The sequence below is a fragment of the Cydia pomonella genome, chromosome 7 (genome assembly GCF_033807575.1).
Source record: "Cydia pomonella isolate Wapato2018A chromosome 7, ilCydPomo1, whole genome shotgun sequence".
Taxonomy (NCBI): Eukaryota; Metazoa; Arthropoda; class Insecta; order Lepidoptera; family Tortricidae; genus Cydia; species Cydia pomonella.
The window spans coordinates 2914634-2935458 of record NC_084709.1 but is presented as its reverse complement, the minus strand read 5'-3'; the positions used below and the strand labels follow the sequence as shown (position 1 = coordinate 2935458).

Genomic DNA, 20825 nt, shown 5'->3' with positions numbered 1-20825 from the left:
TTACTCATTTGCAATTTGTCTGCGCTTCTGTTGATCGTTATGCTATCTGAGTTTACTTATTTAGGTATATTACGATCTATTCCGGCTTCGAAGCATACATTTACATACTGAGAATGAATGAATGGATGGAGCCAAGGAAGAATAAAGTACCAATGACTCACGCTACAACGGTCCGGACCCGGATCGGGGCGTCCGACACTTCAGTTTCTATACTTTCTATAGAAAGCATCCTTTAATAGAAAAAGAAGTGTCGGAACTACCTAATGCATTTTTAATACCATTCCAGATTGGGCGATTTTTACTTTATTGACAATTTCTTTTCGGTACCTTTGGATAAAATTTGAATGGTTTGAACAACAATCATTTGAGCGGAAATTCCGCCGTGGAATAAATATGAAAATATCCCAAAAAATTAAGTATGTAGTTTTCTGTTGAGTTACGAAAATACCATACGTTTTCGTAACTCAGAGGTTTCTTTTCATACTATCTCAGTGGCAAACAAGTATACGGCCCGCCTAATGGTAAGCGGTTTCCGTGTATGTAACTCTGGAGGGGTTAAATGCTCGCTGCCGACCCTATAACACTCCGCACCCTTGTTGAGCCCCTTGGCAACCTGGCTGATCGGTGATCACGTGGTGCTTTCCATAGAAAACGGAGCGCCGGAAGCTCCGGCCCGGCCCCGGCCCGGTCTAGCGTGAGCCATCCTTAACATCTTTCATACATATATCAACGATTATATGATTTTTTCGTTAAATTACAAATGAGGAGTAACAACAAAACACACGCCCACAAAATCATGTTTATTTTATCTAATTGTAAATGCAATAGTATTTTTTCCACTGAAATTATTAGTAATGTAATGCAATGTAATTGCATTTTACACTCGATCTGTTATAAAACGATACCTAATCGTGTTCTTGCCTAACCCACGTTTTAATGACTGACAGACAATTATCAAAATTGATATGTTACGCTACTTACCTAATTGGGATATTTGGAATACAGGGGCCCATTTCTCGAACGGTATTAGACTAATAATATTAGTCTACGAACTATCAAATCGTATGGGTTACCATAGCGACATACTAATAATTAGATATATACCGTTCGAGAAATGGGCAACAGTGGTATATTCTACGTGGTACTAGCTGAAACCCGTGACTTCGTCTGCGTGAAATTATAATGATGATTAATGATGATAAATGAAAAAAAAAATCAGATGTCCTTTCCCGGACCTTAATTATCTCCATACCATATTACGTCGTTTTGTACTATGTCGGTGGCAAATGATCCGGTCCGCCTGATGGTAAGCAGTCTCCGTAGACTATGTACGCCTGCAACTCCAGAGTTAAGTATATGCGCGTTTCCGACCCTAACACTCCGCACCCTTGTTGAGCTCTGGCAACATTACTCCCGGCAGGAACACAACACTATGAGTAGGGTGTGATTGTGTAGTGTTATTTGGCTGCAGTTTTCTGTAAGGTGGAGGTATTTCCCCAGTTGGGCTCTGCTCTAGATCTGAAAAGACATGTGCTGTGCTGTGCCCTACTACACAAAGCGAGATGACAGTCACAGTGCCCATACTTCTCTTTTGGACGTAATTTAAGGCCATATCCGGGTCCAGTTTTTCGGCGGCTGGTTCGTGGGACTCAATGCCTATTAGGCGCATTTCTTTATTTAAAAAATATATATACTTGGGGACAGTCTTATACAGATCGTCCAAGCCCCAAACTAAGCAGAGCTTGTACTATGGGTACTATAATATCTATAGTCTAATGCAGCTTAGAAGTCAATCTTAACAGTTATGAATTGACCCTTATATTTAAGAAGCTAAGACATACCGTTAACACTGAAAAGAAGTTAACTAAATAGCCTTAGTGTCTTATATACAAGGATCGATTCATAACTATCAATATTTTTTCTAATTATTATTATTATTAATTTCGATGGTTATAATTTAGTTTAGTTTATATGTTTTGATACAATATTTATGTTATTTGGTTTACTTGAAATTTGTTGATGAATAAATAGTATTTTACTATAAAGATTTTTTTTTTTAATTCCGCTACCTAAAGGTTGTCTGGAAGAGATCGCTTTTTAGCGATAAGACCGCCTGTTGTTTACCTCTTCTTTATGTGTTGTATTATTGGTACTGTTTCTGTATTGAGGTGTGCAATAAGATTATTTGTTTTATATTGTAAGATTGAATTTATGTCCAAGTACTTGCCTCTTATCTGACGAATAAAGTCATCGTTGGCGTTTCACAATCTTCAAATAAGCTAACTGGTAGGTAAAGTGCTAAGTTTTATCAGAAAGTTTTATCTGACCGTTAATTTATTTGTTGATTATCTTTCCAATACTTGGACATTGTGAAACAGGCCCTAAGGCCACGATGTATTATACATATTTAGTCAACCAAATCTCCCTTACAATATTTAGTCTAATTAATGCCTACCGTTTGAGCAATAGGCCTTTGGCTGTTTTAATGTACTATTAAGTGCCTTCCCTAACAAGCTGGTAACAATCTACAACAAAAGAGGCTATTATTTACATAATCCTAACATGTTACACTTTGTTTGTTATATCTCAGAGGCCCAAACTGACATACTTTCTCGTACACAATACGTTGCCCAATGCAATGCCTATTGTCCTCAAATATGGAGTTATCATTAGGTGATAAATGTGTCTATAATGATCAAGTGTCTGTATAAAGTTGCTCTTGTTTATACTTCACTTAAATAATGACTATTTCTATTCCTTCCTTAAAAAAAGGGCATGGAAATTTAATTGTAAAAAGGCTTCAGCGTGGTTAACTTTATCCTTCCCTGTAGAAGTTCTGATGCCAGGAATGCAGACAGAAAGAAAAGATTAGGCAATCCAGCTTCAACCACCACCATACCATTTGCTGCGCCCTGCAACACCGTCGACACTGATGTATGTATCCCGTTTACCTTATGAAGGTCGATGACATCGTAAAGTTCTGAGAGTAACGTCCGGACTCCTCCTGAGGGTCGCGAAGTTGGAATCTCGACACAGAGCGTATTTTGATGTTTACCTTTTGAAGGTCGATGACATCGTAAAGTTGTGAGAGTAACGTCCGGACTCCTCCTGAGGGTCGCGAAGTTGGAATTTCGACACAAAGCGTATTTTGATGTTTACCTTATGAAGGTCGATGACATCGTAAAGTTGTGAGAGTAACGTCCGGACTCCTCCTGAGGGTCGCGACGTTGGAATCTCGACACAAAGCGTATTTTGATTAGTTTGTGGTGATTCGACTGCGGCATTAATTCCCTATGTTTTTTCTCCAGTAGACAGTTTGGGAAATCCCCCGTACCGCAATGAGTTTTTCTGAACTTATGTACGAAATATTTGATATTTACCAGTCGCTTTTCGATGAAGGAAAACATCGTGAGGTAACCGGACTAATCCCATCAGGGCCTAGTTTATCCTCTGGGTTGGAAGGTCAGATGGCAGTCGCTTTCGTAAAAACTAGTGCCTACGCCAAATCTTGGGATTAGTTGTCAAGCGGACCCCAGGCTCCCATGAGCCGTGGCAAAATGCCGGGACAACGCGAGAGAGAAGAAGAAGAAACAGTTTGGGAAACGTGTAGCAATTTAACGACGTTCTTCGAGAGACAAAAGCACAAAGCACACTATAAGTATCTATATTCTGTTCCTTAGGTAAACGACATGGCTAGCACTCGACAGAAGATACAATAAGCCGTCCGAGTACTCGACGGAAGATACAAGTCCGTAGGTTAATAACATTTCCATCTGCAGCACTTAGTTGGTCGGCAGTCTTCAACTGTGTGATTCTCCAGAAACTTCCTGCCTCGTACAGCTAAACTGTGGAATGAACTGTCGCCCGCGGTATTTCTGCACCGATACGATCTGTAACCCTTCAAGAAAAAAGCATACTCCCATCTAAAAACCGGCAGTGCAACTCCTCTGGTGCTGCAGGCGTCCGTAGGCAACGGCAATTACTTACCATCAGGCGATTCGTCTACTTATAATTTGCCTCCAGTATCCAGTAGGGATACTTATTATAAAAAATGCCGCTTACCGAGGCTATATCGTTCGTTTGCTTTCCACCAACTTCCCACTTACGTGGTAAGTATTTAAACTATACTAAAACTAAACTAAAAAATTAGACTAAAAGTATTAAAACTTCAACAGGAGAAGTAGCTATTAGTTAAGCGTATAATTGTTTTATCGCTATAAGGGCGTCCACTCGCTGGTGCCGCGGGTGCACGTAGCGGGCGCACGCACACGGGTGCCATTGTAGGTAAAATCTGTCACACGCGTCCGCGCCAGTTAGTAACGCTCATATTTCGCGCTCTGTGCAACCGCGCCAGCTAGCGGACGTCCTAAAGCCAAGTCACAGAATAAATAATAGTACTACCGTACAGAAATAATACTTCCTACAAAACCGAAGTTTGATAGCAGATTTAGGGTCGAATCATGTTGTCCGTATCTAACGTATGGAACTATCCCTTTCGGCTATTGAGGGTTGTCAAAATTCTGTATTCACGCAAAGAAACGTCAAGTTATGCCAACCCTAATAATTGCTCGGAGGAATGCTGAGCGGAACGGAGCCGAGAACGCCCGAACGCTCTAGTTTCCTCCCTCTGGCCAAGTGCAAGACTTGTTACGAGAGGACCACTGTGATCAATAGCCTTGTAGTCAGATATTTTGAAGCCTATGCCAGTGCAATAAGAATCAAAATTGCGTATCCAATGTTACGCTAAATACTATTGTTTCAATAAACAAAGTGAGCTAGACTTCCGATACATTGCAACACTTTTAGCGTTAAATAGAAAACTATACCACCTGTTGAGATTAGATAATTATATCGGAACTTAGATAACAAAAGGCTTGAGAAACTACCGATTAACTTTTCAGTCACCCGCCTCTTTTACTTCTTGCTTCGTGTTTGCGTTTAATGATCGCAGAACTTTCATTTGCGATAAGGAATATGCAACAGGAATATCTAAGAAAATACGACAATGTGTGTTGGTGATTGGTGACTTGAATGAATTAAGTAATAAAATAAAATAAAACCATATATTACCTTACTACTTACTACTTATGCAAACTGCTTTTGATAGGGCATATGTACGTACTTACTTATCTAATATGCATAGGTACTTTTAAATATATTTTCTTCTAAATTTCTAGATTTAAGCTAGTTATAGTAATACCTGCCACTGTATACAGGTGTTTATTTAGTATTAGTCTACGGGCTGAATGTATAGGTCACACTGAGCAACTTTTACTTTGAGACCAACCCCGAAATCGCGAAAAATAAATTTACAGAAAGTATGAAACAGACCATTTTTTTGCGATTAATCTATATTGCAGTTGACTAAATAAACATATATCCATTATGTATATAATGTTATTGACGTTATTGTAAATATATTATGTTACTTATGTATACCTTTATGAAAAACGAGGACGATAAGTTCCCTTTTCTGTGATATGGTCATAAATATGCCCATGAAAATAATCATCAAAGTTCTATTACACGAAATAAAATGCGTTTGTACGGGACATCTCATCTTATAGACCTTACGTCACTTGCTCAGTGACCCAAACAGGATCTTGGCCTCTGACATAACGGAGCGCCACTCTCCCCTATTCTGCGCCACTTCACGCCAGGGGCCCATTTCTCAAACGGTATTAGACTAATATTATTACTCTACGAACTGTCAAATCGTATAAGTTACCATGGAAAAACATTAATGAAATTAGAATAATACCGTTCGAGAAATTTGCCCCTGGTGGGTATTCCGAGGGCGGAGAGGTCTTTTAGGGTTTCGTCACTCCAGCGGTATCTGGGACGCCCAGACGGACGTTTTCACCCGGGTGCCCCACAGCTCTTCTCACAGCACGATCCTCTTTCATCCTCTCCAGCTGACCGAGCCAACGGAGTCTTGTATTGTAGCTTTGTAGGCCTTGTAGTAATAAATAATTTCTAAACAATAAATGATTTAAGATATTCTATTCTAGTTAAGATCTGTGGGTGACAGTGCCACTGTCAATGTTCATCATTATGTAAATCTGTGATCGTACCGAGATTTAATTACTAATCATTACGTAACAGATAATTACACGGCATCTGCCCCGATAACACAGATCACTTGCCGTGATCGTGTGGCTTTCAAATTGCGTGTTCACTGTGATCGGTTTCACGGTTAATTGCGTTATGTTACTTATGATATTTATAACAAGCTTTTATTAAATTGGGCGTTTTAGTATAGTTCTCATGTTGTCTGTAGGTGGTATGTTATATTTAACGCGTCAAATGATGATTTCTATCACAGTTCCTCAAAGGCGCTTTTGGAAAATAATTGACGAAATATGTTTTTACCGTATTTTAATTACTTAAATGTTACATTTCTAAATAAATTAATGTGCTATACTTCCAAAAATTAATTGCTCCGTATAAAAAAGAATTATCATAGGGATCATTAATGGACGCGCGAGGTATAGTATTGTTGGAATTTTATGGTGTCAGCAATCAGCATATTATAACACCTTAATTGGAGTAAGAAAGAAAGATGCCCGCAATTTGCGATCTTCAGTATTCGCGGAGGCCCTCTGTTGTAGTAGACCTACTGGGGGCACAGAATAAATAATAGTACTACCGTACAGAAATGACACTTCCTACAAAACCGAAGTTTGACAACGACTCAGGGACGAATCATGCTGTCCCTTTCTAATGTATCCCTTTCGGCTATTTAGGGTTGTCAAAATTCAAGTCATTATCATATCTGTGGTTGTGCACACATGGGGACGTAAAGTTGTGCCACCCCTAATAATTGCTCGGAGCTCGGAGCAAGGAGAAGTGTCGCCCCGCTGCTGGCGGTAATCGTAACGGATCAAGAACCGTAGTCTGCGTGTGGTAGTCTGCGTCCCTTGTTTTCTCTCAAGTCGCACCCCAGTGAGCCGTGATGCTCCATTTGTTATTACGTTCTGTTTTAATTGAGAACGTTATGAAATTCGCGTAACACTTAATTGGTGTTATCGTTATCTTATCGGATTAAAAGATTTTGGAATGTTTAGGTATCGGTAATGAGGTAATGACTATGCTGCGTGATCATTGAATAAGAAAATGTTTAGATATGCTTAATACAAGGTGTAATATAAAAGTGGGGAGCCATTTAAAGGCATATTCGTTATCGTGTGCCTTGAAGGAAAATGTTGAAAAAAAAAATTACGCAAAAATATTTTGGACTTAGTATGGATGGTTGGCCGACTTGGACGTCCTGTCCTAATGTGTTTTGTTACAGCCTGTATATCAGGACTACTTTTTAGGGTTCCGTACGTGGTTCGCGGTAGGCCCTCTGATTGCATTATGTATACTTTTTACTTCAGTAAAGCCAGGAACAGAGCCTGTAGTGTAAATTTATTCGATAGCGTGACGTGACATACTTACGTGTTTGCGTTAAGTCTCATTTTGTATGGGATTTCGAAACAGCGCGCCAAGCGGGACGTTTTGGAAACTCAAAATCCCATACAAAATGAGACTTAACGCAAACGCGTACGTCACGTCACGCCATCGAATAAATTTACACTAGGGGTACAGAACATAGGCGCGCCGCGCGAAACTTGCGTTGATTGATTTGACCATCTCAGGTTTATTAACCGACTTTCAAAAATAACCGCCTCTTTTCCTCTCCTCTCAATTCATTAGATTCATTCCCTAGTAATTCGTTAAATATATTCTTTAATTTAGCATTATCCTCCTCGGTTCTTGGTAACCTCCTCCAGTCTAGGCTCCACAAAAGCAATGTTTCTTCTTCCGAAGATAAATTATCTAACCACAAGTTGCACGTACGATAGCATAAACAAAAATAGAACGGTATACATGCCTCTTTGTGCGCGTTAGAACGCTTACAACCCAAGCATAGCCTACCGCGGAAATCGAAATTCGCAAATTGCGGGGATCTTTCTCTTTTACTCTCACTAAGACGTAATTAGAGAAACAGAAAAATGCCCGCAATTGACGAACTTCGATTTTCGCGGTTATAGCCCAGATCAGCGGTCAGAGAAACACGGAACTCCAGACCGCTCTGTGTGTGCGGGCTCTTATCCATGTGAATTAAAATAGATAAATGTTTGTTAGTTTGTGCTCCGGTCATTTGGACACTTTGCTCATTTAAAATAGAATAGAATAGAAGAATTTTTTTCAGAAAACGCTTAAATTTAGGTAATACCTGAGGCTACAGAACCAGTTTATTATTAAGCGTTACTGAAAAGGCCCTCAGTCAGTTTAATGTCAAGATACCACCTAAGGATCTCGACGCTGGTCTTTTGTGGAAACTTTTCCGAGATAGCGCAACTACACGCTAAAGTTTCAAGTAAATATAATAAATTAAAAGCTACAATAACAAATATTTAACAACTTCTTTTAATATTTAGCAACTTCTGCTCCTGGCTGTACTAAGAGCTCATTTAGACCTGCGCGCGAAATCGGTTGCTGCTCGCTAGGTATGGTATATCTAATGCAGCTGACCCATCAAATACTTCCTTCTTCCTCGCGTTGTCCCGGTATTTTGGCCACGGCTCATAGGAGCCTGGAGTCCGCTTGGCAACGAATCCCTAGAATTAACGTTGGCTTTAGTTTTTACGAAAGCGACTGCCATCTGACCTTCCAACCCAGAGGGTAAACTAGGCCTTATTGGGATTAGTCCGGTTTCCTCACGATGTTTACCTTCACCGAAAAGGACTGGTAAATATCAAATTATCAAATACCCATCAAATATCTTCCGCAATGTAATTAAACTCACATGCAAATTCTCGCACCACCAAAATGAGCCTTACGGGCCGATTTGAAGAATGAAATACGATAACGATAAGTTCTGGTTTAGATAAGTTCTCATTTAGATATCGTTTGTATGTCGTATAATTGACAGAAGCAGCTCGATTCGGACTACCAATGTCACTTTGACGTTAGAAATATCGTAGATAAATCTTATTGGGATCACAGCGGAATCGAAGTAAACGTCAATTTTGACATGTCGTTTAGTTATCGATCTTTTTAAAGACCTTTCGAAGATCTTAAACGTGTCTTAATCATTCTTCGAATCAAGCCGTTAAGCCGACTTAGTGACCTGGTCTTCTTTTTAGTGTTTAAATCTATATCTTTGATGTGCCCAAACTTTCAATACTCCATCAGTGAGCCCTCAGACAACAGTACCCCTAGTGTAAATTTATTCGACAGCGAAACGTGACGTACGCGTTTGCGTTAAGTGTCATTTTGTATGGGATTTTGAGTATCCAAAGCGTCCCGCTTGGCGCGCTGTTTCTAAATCCCATACAAAATGAGACAACGCAAACGCGTACGTCACGTCACGCTATCGAATAAATTCACACTAGGGGTTCAGGTCATAACACCACCATCCCATGAAAAAATAAATAACTACTTACATACTTCAATCTTGAAACTTGTGCAATAGAAAGTAAGAGCATGTAATTATGAGAAATAATAATAAATAAAAGAATGCAATGCATGACTTTATGAAATTATTTATATTGATATCGGACGTGAGATTATTAACATATTCGATTTATTCATAGATAGACAACATTTTGTTAAACCATATATAAATTCATAACATATATTAGAGTGTTTATGAACTTTAAGTCATTATTTTAAAAAAAAACCTCTGCATATGATTAGTAAGTACTTACATAAAATATAGGTACCCATTTCGAAGCATATACGTGGCTTTTAAATTACCTAAATACAAGCCTAGCTCAGTTTTAGATTCGGAATAAGTCAATCTGTGTAAGATTGTTCACATAACTTTTTTTTATATGTATTTAATATAAGGGACATTGTGTTTTTCATCTTATTTGATGGTTTTTACTATATTTTATTAGAATAATTTGTGACTTATTTCAATAAAATATAGTAAAAGTAGAGGAAAACGGACCCTGGCAAAGGCCAGGATAACGCCAGGTAATAGTAAACGTTAAGGAAATAATGTCATGTGAAACATTTTATGTCAAAAAAAAGTAAAGCAACCCTACTTCCCGAAGTCTACCGAAATCGAAGTAAAAGAAATGGCACTTGAATCAAATTTCAACACCTTTGCTCCTCGCACAATAAAGTCCAATTTCGATCAGCAACAATAACAATGAATTCGCCGATTTATGTAGATCGAACCATTCGGTTCCGAGCATCTGATAACGCCCGCAAGTTGTGTATTCTATAAAAGAACTTACTCGGACCGTTCACTGACACCCATTGTCAATCACTCAAGATGTCACAACGTCCGGCTTTTACGGTACTGATCATTTATTTACATAAATAACCTTTTTTACCTTAAAAATCCTTGAAAACTAACTTAAATACCAAATAAAAATATTGTAGAAATGTAAAATTAAAGTGATTGTGATGAATGAAGTTTCCAGTGATTGTGGAAGTGATGAAAGTGTAATTTGTAAAAGTGATTTAATATTAGGATCCAATTGTTTGTGAGAAATGTCATTTTTGGTTCCTTTATTATTTTAAGATATATTCACTAATAACTAATAATTAAGGTAAATAAAGTGCTAATATGCTAACTCCTATGTGTAGAGTCCAAAAAAATAAAAATGAGAGCTTGAAGTATATGCGTAAAATTAAAAAAAGTATAGATAGAGTGTATACAATGGCGTCAGTACATATATTTAGTGATTATTTCAGAAAAATGAAGTAATAACGGGAGTGGTGAAATTAAATAATTTAGTTAGTGGAATAAAATTTAGGTAAGAAGTAAAAAAAAAAATAGGACATTATTACACAAGTTAACTAAGTCCCACAGTAAGCTCAATAAGGCTTGTGTTGTGGGTACTTAGACAATGATATATATAATATATAAATATTTATGAATACTTAAATACATAGAAAACACCCATGACTCAGGACCAAATATCCATGTTCATCACATGAATAAATGCCCTTACCAGGATTTGAACCCGGGACCAATAACAATGTAATAATAAAAAATAATTGTGCTTTCCGAGAATCTTCCATATAAACACTTTCAGTGTTGGCAAGCGCCCCATTTCCAATACAAAAAGCGGCCAAGTGCGAGTCGGACTTGCCCATGAAGGGTTCCGTACCATTTATGACGTATTAAAAAAAACTACTTACTAGATCTGGTTCAAACCAATTTTCGGTGGAAGTTTGCATGGTAATGTATATCATATATTTTTTTTAGATTTTTCATTCTGTTATTTTAGAAGTTACAGGGGGGGGGGGGGGGGACACATTTTTTCACTTTGGAAGTGTCTCTCGCGCAAACTATTCAGTTTAGAAAAAAATTATATTAGAAACCTAAATATCATTTTTGAAGACCTATATATCCCTAGATACCCCACACGTATGGGTTTGATGAAAAAGAAATGTTTTTTTAAATTTTTATGACGTATTAAAAAAAAACTACTTACTAGATCTCGTTCAAACCAATTTTCGGTGGAAGTTTGCATGGGAATGTATATCATATATATTTTTTTGATTTTTCATTCTGTTATTTTAGAAGTTACGGGGGGGGGGGGGCACACTTTTTACCACTTTGGAAGTGTCTCTCGCGCAAACTATTCAGTTTAGAAACAAATGATATTAGAAACCTCAATATCATTTTTAAAGACCTATCCATAGATACCCCACACGCATGGGTTTGATGAAAAAAGATTTTTTGAGTTTCAGTTCTAAGTATGGGGAACCCCCAAAATTTTTTTTTTTTTCTATTTTTGTGTAAACATCATAATGCGGTTCATAGAATGCATCTACTTACCAAGTTTGAATAGTATAGCTTTTATAGTTTCGGAAAAAAGTGGCTGTGACAAAATCGGACAGACAGACGGACATGACGAATCTATAAGGGTTCCGTTTTTTGCCATTTGGCTACGGAACCCTAAAAACCAAAGTTAATAATAATAATAACACTTCTACAGTACAGTGAAACAATACTTTAAAAAAAGTAATTTCGAACTCTATTCAGCGGAAATCACATAAAAACAAGGTCCCCGACCAATCGAGGGCATCCTCTTTTTTAAGAGGCACATCGCCGCCGCCATACTATAGAAGTTGACGCTCTTATTTTGAAACGACATCGAGAATCTGAAATGACATGAAATTTGTCTCCTTAAGTACAATGATATTATATAACTATAGATAGGTTATACTCATACATAAGGAATAAGGAGCACAACAAAAGACTTCCATATTTATTTTTTTACCTTCGAAGTAATCTGTTATTTTTGATTAATTTTCGCTTCTATTCATGTATGTATATATGTCACTTTATTGCACATAAACAGGTCATACTCGTCATATTCATCTTTGTCATACTCGTTGTTCAACATGAGCTTGTCTCTTTCTCTTTCGGTGAACGGGAGCTTGTAAGCACGTGCACATCTCTTGCTTACCCAGATGCGACTTACTTAATTTGTGTAAGAATGTCCCTATAATATTTATTTATATTTATTATATAACTATATGTAGATAGGTTATACTCATAATTAAGGACCACCAAAATACTTCCATATTTATTTTTTTACCTTCGAAAAAATCTGTTATTTTTTATTAAGTTTCGCATTCTATTCATCTTTGTCATACTCGTTGTTAAACATGAGCTTGTCTCTTTCTCTTTCGATGAGCGGGAGCTCGTAAGCACGTGCACATTTCTCGCTTACCCAGGTGCGACTGAAGGCAACTTGTACAGTTTGTAACAAGGTAAGCGCTTCAATCTTGGAACGCCTATAATCTATCTTGAGTTATAATAAATTATTGGTTAAGTACAAAACTTCTCGCTCTATTTTCTTTTTAAAATTAGAGCGTAACTTCGACTGTATGGGAGCGGCTTATGGCAGCGAGTCCGTATTACTCTTAAGTCAATTTAAAATACCAAATAAACAAATAGACTAACATAACGGACAATTCTCTAATAACCTAGATTTTCTCATCCAAGGCCTGTTTTTAAAACAAGACAATCTTGTGGTTTTTGTTTTAGAAATCTATCAAATCTAAAAAACGCCACCTTAATGACAATTTGTGAAACTAGTATGTCAAGGACAGTGTTCCGTCAACTATTCATTTGTTAAAGTATCTTCATTAGTTTTAGTATTGTTCTAGTGAGAATTTTAAGCCGTGTTGACTAAAGCTAATGTTGTAGACTAGTGCAACAATGAGTCATTTTGAAGTTACACTATTGTTCATAGTATGTACTGTGTGAAGCAAGTTTTTAACAGGTGCTTTTAACATAAAGGATTATTTACATTTGTTGTGTTAATAAAAAGTTAATGCGAGGTTAATTAGAGTCAGACCAAGATAAATTTTGATAACCCGCACAGTGCAAGTGTTATTTTAAACGTCAAACATCTATGAAATTATGAGGTTTACTTAACACTTGCACAGGCTGGGCTATAGGGACCGTGCGCGTTGGAGGGTCTGCCATATTTTGGCCTGAATCGGAACTATAAACATCTACATTTACACGTCACGTGTTTTCTTGTGCATAGTAGGTTCTGCCATCTTGTGGGCTACATCGGAACAATAAACATCACATTTACGCCTCGCGCCAAAAATCTAACGGCTCCTGCCTGCCTACAGTTCATGCACGCTCCCTATCAAAAGGGGCCCATTTCTCAAACGATGTTAGACTAATATTATTAGAGTGTTGTCATGGAACCATAAAATTTGTAAGGGGCCTATTTATAGAACGATATTAGACTAAATGTTTGTCCACGAACTGTCAAATCATATGGGTTGCCATGACAACACACTAATAATATTAGACTAATATTATTCGAAAAATGGGTCCTATTCGTGGGCTAAAATGTTTAGTGAAAGTAATACCGTCTTAAAAATGAGCCCCAAGTACAGAAACGTCCTCGTCGCTTTTAACTCTTGCGTTGGTAGTTGTTGCTCGGGAAAAGAGAGACAGTATGAGGAAAGTCCGTCTGTGTCAGTATTTTTAAGTTAAGTTTATTTATGCATTAGTTTTCTTTTTAGTATTATCATTTAATTTCGTTTTTAATATCTTTAAGTATCTCTCACTGTTTATTTTGTCTATAAGTGTTTCTCTTGTCCTAGTGTTTCTCTTACCCTCCTAACCTTCCTCCTACTTCTACTTCACTTACTTTTGTAAGTACCGTCCTTTTGGTCGGTAGAGTAGAAAGACCGAACCTCATCCTTTAACTGTGTCTAAGCGATGCACGTATACATGGGTCAAAATTATTTTCTTTGTCTTATTTCTGACCACTTTGACACGCTTGTTTTGGTGGCTTCTATCAAATAAATAAAAAAGCCGAGTGCTATTGCATGTCTATATTTTACTTGAGAAAAATGAAAACCTAAAAATCATCCCTTAAAATAAGCTACACTCCGTTACATTTTTTGGGGACAAAAAACAAGACAGCGTAAAGAATTTTAACTCACAAATACGAGAGTTCTTGCCCTGTGACGATCTTCGTTTTAAATGTATTTGCAGAAATGGCTGTGGTGCCTCTTTGCCGTGTACGCGGGCCCGGGCTGGAGTCGAGCCGTGTCCGTCCGAACCCCACCTAAGAACCCTACCACGATTGAGGCCCAGGCGAAATTCTTTCAGTAAGTATTTTATATAGCAACTACGCAAATAAGTACCAATCTACAACTTATATTAGACTTGTTAACACTCTCAACGCCACGACCGACACGTTATAAAAAAAATTAGCTGGCTTGCTGGAGTCTATGTGCGCTTTGGCCTGTCGGTAAAATTACTAAATATCCATACTTAATTTCAAGTTCTTGAGGCGGCCAGCAACCTTAGAGCATACATTAACTGAAGTAGCCTTTAAGTAACTTAACTTACCTCTCTATCAAAAACCTTGCACAATGCATGTGTGATATGTTTGTGTACGTCAAAATGTGAATGTGATTTTTATTTAAATGTGCGTGAAATACACACATTTTTTTTTGTGTTTCGACATGGCAATTCGATATGGAATTTTATTTACAACTGTTATAAAAACGATTCAGTTACATTGATGTTGAACAAAACCTTATGTTTATAGGGATTTTTTCTCAGTACAGTTGAGTCCGTACAAGATAGAGTTCGGGCATGTGTGCGAGGACCCCGACACGTGGGAGCAGCGATATGAGAAGAAGGATTTTAAGAACCACAGGGATATGGGCAAAGTAATTGGGCCTTCATTAAGGGGGACGAGTTCAATGACCTCATTTTTAACCAACTTTTTAAAAAGGGAGGTTCTCATTTCGTCGGAATATTGTCGCATGTCGTGACAATTAAGGACTAGTTCAGTAGCTCATGATTCGACGCGGATGGTACAATTTTAGAGACTTTGTGACAAGATGTAGGACAACACAGTGGCAGCATTTTTTTAATATACAAATTAATCGTTTTTTTACTTTACGCTCAATCGATATGTTTTGCGACCCTCGGTCATGTAACTCGTTCCCCTATCTCTCTCCGTCTGTCCTCTAACTTTTTGTTCTTGGTTCTTCTGTCTCTAACTTTAGCTTGCTTGCATGAAGGTATAGGCATCTTTCCTCGCATGAGGACTACCAGTACAAACATGGACACAAGCAGTTGACTGATGACTTAGTGCTTCATCACCTTGAGATTTTACGACTAAGAAAAAAAAACGACGAAGGTGATATTAGCCGCAAATTCGCAGTAAAAGTGTATACTGCTATTATTAATGAATACAAGATATACCTTTTTTTTTAAATGAACTGTTTTATTTTATCTTGAAAATCTTGAGTGTGATATGTTTCGCGATCCGCGGTCATTTAACTCCTCCGATCTCTCTATTTCCATCTGTCCTCTAACTTCTTGTTCTTGCTAACCTCTTCTATCTATCTCTAACATTCGCTTGCTTGCATGAAGGTATAGGCATCTGCCCACGCATGAGGACTACGAGCAAGGACATAGGGCAGGCAGCGAGCGACATTTCACCGAGAGACACGAGCGCGCCAAGCCTTCTGATGGACTGTTTTCTGCTAAAGTATGCTTTGCTTCCATCAACAGGTTATAGAGAGATTTAGGCGCTGGTAAAATGCGGGTCGCCTGGTATAAGATGTAATGTTCCTCTTTAACATTTGCGTTAAAATTTAAGAAAAATTTCGGAAAGTTTTGTTGTTTGAGTCACTTTTGGTCTCAGTAAAGGTCAAACACCAAAGAACATGTGATACTATGTGACCTAACATATAAACACCTAAATCTCTGCATGACCTTGCTTATATAGAAAACATTTTATCCATCAAGCGGTTTTATTATATAGCGTGAGAAAGCTTTATAAAAGTAGTAATTGACATGAACAATTTAGCTGCTTTTGTAGTTTACTCATGTTAAATGTATTGCATAATGGATTTAATGTTTTCTTTTCAAGAAAATATTTTTAAATGATTATTGTTTTCGTGTGACTTTACTAATACGCTAATATAAGAAATTATCATTAATAACTAACTGTGGGAAAGCGACTTTAACCACTGCTATTGCCATCTTCAGTGTTCTTTCTATTTCTCTTAACTAATATGTGATATTAATGTTTAACTAAAATCTTAACCACACTGTCAAACATTACCATTTCGTTGTCTAACACTGTTTTTAACCCAGGTACGTTGGGGTGATAAACATGGGGGATACGGAGAGCATTACTGGGATTTGAATCATGCTGGTCACGCTGCTAACCATGGCAATGATGGATATGATGGTTCAGATGATGATGGTTCATATAATCACGAATTAGACCATGCCCATGATGAAAATGACACATATGATGAACCTAGTGAACAACTACCCACGTATGGAACAGAGGAATATGACCCTGAGCAGGCAGCGAAATATGATGAAAGCGGCAGAACTAAACGAGCTTATCCTAGAATTAAAAATGAAAGAAAATTCGTACGGCAAGAAGAAAGCGACGAAGAACCGCCAAAAGAGAAGAATCATAGAAAAATCAAACAACGGCAAGCTCCTCAAGAAGATACAGTAAAAGAGGCTGAACAAAATCAACAACCTAAACGTAAAAGAAGGCAAAGAAGACCAGAAAACGAGGAAGATAATGACGCAAAACAGACTCATAATCAAAAGGAAGAACAAAAACAAGAACCACAGTATTACGTCAAAGATAAAGAGGAACAACGTCAATCAGAAAAGGAGCCACAGTATTACGTAAAGAATAAAAACGAAGAACAAAATCAACAACAACCGCAGTATTACGTAAAGAATAAAAACGAAGAACAAAATCAACAACAACCGCAGTATTACGTAAAGAATAAAAACGAAGAACAAAATCAACAACAACAACAATATTACGTAAATAATAAAAACGAAGAACAAAATCAACAGCAACCACAATATTACGTGAAGAATAAAAATGAGGAACCAAAAGAACAGCAACCACAGTATTACGTGAAAAGGACTGAAAACCAATTTGTTCCGTACGAACAAGGTGCAGGAGTGAGACAGCATCAGCATCCTGAGCTAACATTAGCCGCTTCAGCCCCAAGGCTCTTCTTAGAGCCCACTACTGGACATGTTGTGGACAGAGCCACAGGACAAGCCTATGTTTTACAGCCAATAGCTGTCAATAATTATAATTAGATTATTTAGTGTTAGTGTTACAAATAGGTAATTTATTTTCTTAATAAAAGGACTGCTGAATTAGACCGTCTATCTATTTTGATCTAAAATATGTCACACAGCAGGGATTCCTTTAACTATTATTTTGTAAATATAAAGAAATTGCATACTATTAGCATACACATGATGTGTTGACCAACAAAATTGCATGTTACCACCATTTTATACCATATTTATAAGTAGAGAGTAGAAGTACCTACATTTATTTTCATTTCTATTAACGAATTGTCAATTTTGGTAAAAAAGGGTAATAACAGCTCAACGGTTTGAAATTTGGCACATTGGAATGAAAATTGGGTAATAAAATTACAACGGATGTACTAAAAGTAGGAGCTAGGGAGTTTTGTGACTCTATGCCGATTTTGCCGTGCCGACGAAGTTTGGGGCAAAGGCAATGGTTATAATATAATATCATTCGGCAAAGGTTACTAATATCAGTAATATTAATGGGGCCGGTCAAACTATTTAGATGGCGCAAGCAAGGTTTTATCTGTCAATCCTACAAATAGTCTAACTACCTATTTGTATTTTTTTAATCTGAATTGCAAGCCCGCCTTTTAACTCGAATCTCATAGAAAAAAATTAGCGCAATCTATAAAAACCTTTGACAGTTGCCAACCCCATTATGGCTTCATTATGTTGTAGTAAACCATCCCACCATGTGGAGAAAACGTGTAATAGAATTAGAAAATGATGGTCGTTAGCATAGCTGCATCCTTATAAGAAGGAAGTGCACCTGGTAAAACCAGTCTAACGTTAGTACACGGGTGATTTCAAATAGGATTAAATTCCTACACAGTGCCTCGCTGTGAAACATTATTCTAACTAGATTACATTATGGTAACTAGCCAACCTATTCACAAACCGATTTGTGCTTACTCCTACTATAATTTGACTTCTAGTTTATTTTTTGACTATTATTATAAAATAATTGTCTAGATGATAACATATCAAGAAATGACCACCGAAATCTTAAAGCCTGCTTCTAACGGCATTTAGACGAATATTATGCCACGAACTTATCAAGGGCCCATTTCTCGAACGATATGAGACTAATATTAATAGTTCCTAACTGTCAAGTCGTATGGGTTACCATGGCAACACACTAATAATATTAGACTAATACCGTTCGAGAAATCGGCCCTACCTATGAGTATCGTGAAACCGTCCAGTTTTGGCTTGAAGGGTAAATTTGTCCATTGAGAGATTATGGACAAAATAGACAGAAAGATTTCTTTCAAAAAATTATTATTCATTATTCCATTACTATGTTCACACTTAGTAGGTAATCGATTAGTATGTTCACACATAGTAATGGAATAATGGCAAGCGAATGATGATACATTTAGATACACTGTAGGCTAATATGTATATTTTATGTTTTACTACTAAAATGGTTTGACATATTGGGGCAATGGCACTAGTATCTCACATGGAATCAAGGTTACATGTTTTTGAGGTATAGGAAGGTTCAAGGCCTATATTTGTGACGTTATCTATGAAAAGGGACCTTATTGTCGATGGCTCTTCCGCCGTTATAAACGATGCTCTGATACAAATATATCGCTGCACGACGCAGTGCGGCGTAATCGCCACCGACAATAAGGTCCCTTTTCCTAGATAATGCCACATTTTAAAAATTTTATAATCTCTAACACTGGTTTTCAAAGCGGAGAACGAAGTTTCATGAATTGCCTACGCACTGTGTCCAGATGAAAACGCAAGTAGTGGCAATGCACTTGGCTTTTCGCTTTGGTTCCTTGAACCGATTTCGCTCGGATGGAGCCAAAGGCCTTGGAATATTATTGCTAATTTTAAACCTTATACCATTAGCATAAGGTTTACTCAAATTAGAATGAGCCCTTTAGTTTTAGTAATCAATTTTAATAGTGTATTCAAGTATTGATACACTGCTGATAATTTAGCTTTCCATGAAATACGTCTACAGCAGTTTCTAATAGGTATTCCGTTTTCCGGAGGCGATATGTAATTTTACCAAATTGTAATCGTCCTATCAGTGGTAGGTAAGTGAGTGCTAGACTCTTGGTCTGCCAAGATGAGTTGGATTTTAATAGCGTAGACTGTGCAAATATTGTTTTAAACGTCAACTTTTATGAAATTATGACGTTCAAACTTGCACCGTCTAGGCTCTAAAAACCGCTGTCAACTTAGCTAGGTCTGACTACGATTTTATTGATAAAAAATTGTAATACTGTTAGCTTTGTACTTTAAAAGTTCTCACTGTCCAAATTATTTGAAAAAACTTATCTGAATTTCGATTAAATTTAAAGTGTCACGGACAATTTAATTCATGTCAAATGTAAAGTATTCCGACCTAAGGTGAAGTTAGAAAAATAAACTGAAATTGTTAAAAACTAAAACGGAACTTTTCGCGTAATATATAGTAAACACCCCTATAATAGAACAGGCACCAGTAATGGGATGGTATAGATAAATCCTGTAAAACAAGTATTTACCATCAGTTTTTAATCGCTGACAACATTTTACCATAAACAAGAGCCAATGAGCTGCTTAAGTTTAATTTTTCATGGATATTTGTTAGTTTGAAAATTAATAATGAAGCCATACATCCCATGACTGGAGCAAAAAACCTAAGTTTTAATTGGTTAATAATAGTGATACCAATTGCAGTAGCTTTTATTAAATACATAGAAAACATAAATGACGAATTGGACATTAAACTTTTAAAGCATAAAGCGATAGAAATTTTACAGATGTCGGCAAAAAATCAAAAATACTCCAAATTTTCTCTTAAATGTCCCATGATTGGTGCCGTTAACATAATGTAACTGTTAGACTTAAAATGTAGTTAAATGTTTCTCCAGAAATTCTCAGGTGTATTTAAATAAGTAGCACTCCCACACATATACTTCGAAAACATTACCATCCCTTTCTTTACCAGACGGTCACAAACTTTTATTTTTAAGGGCTTCATTTTCCTAGAGATTTCACAAATGTCAACAGTTAACACCACCCCTTTTCCCACGCGTTATCTCAATATTCTGTCAACACAGGTTTTGGACAGGAGGGCGACAAATCTTCATTTGTCTGTCTCTAATTGTCTTACAACACAACAAAGGAAGTATGAGGGACATACGGGGTGGCTATCTGTGGCCGAATCAGTAATAACCGTTACAGATTTAAGATAAAAGTCGATGAA

At 37.2% G+C, this 20825-nt stretch overlaps 1 protein-coding gene across 2 annotated transcripts; it reads left to right on the top strand.

The window, feature by feature from the left end:
* The first annotated feature begins 9924 nt into the window (after positions 1 to 9924).
* LOC133519585 (putative uncharacterized protein DDB_G0271606) lies at positions 9925 to 17668 on the top strand. Of its 2 annotated transcripts, none has more exons than XM_061853606.1 (4): positions 9925 to 10297; positions 14489 to 14604; positions 15051 to 15174; positions 16616 to 17668. In XM_061853606.1, the coding sequence occupies exons 1-4, from the start codon at positions 10274 to 10276 to the stop codon at positions 17603 to 17605; spliced, it is 1254 nt and encodes a 417-aa protein (XP_061709590.1). In that variant the 5' UTR covers positions 9925 to 10273; the 3' UTR covers positions 17606 to 17668. The 2 variants fall into 2 exon arrangements, with proteins under 2 accessions (XP_061709590.1, XP_061709591.1); XM_061853607.1 differs by lacking the exon at positions 15051 to 15174 and adding an exon at positions 15887 to 16004 and having other exon boundaries at positions 9926 to 10297.
* The last annotated feature ends 3157 nt before the right edge of the window (positions 17669 to 20825 follow it).

Coding starts and splice junctions, on each gene's coding strand:
- LOC133519585 (XM_061853606.1), top strand. CDS start 10,274: ATGTCACAACGTCCGGCTTTTACG. Junction 14,605..15,050: donor GCCCAGGCGAAATTCTTTCA/GTAAGTATTTTA, acceptor TTATGTTTATAG/GGATTTTTTCTCAGTACAGT. Junction 15,175..16,615: donor ACCACAGGGATATGGGCAAA/GTAATTGGGCCT, acceptor TTTTTAACCCAG/GTACGTTGGGGTGATAAACA.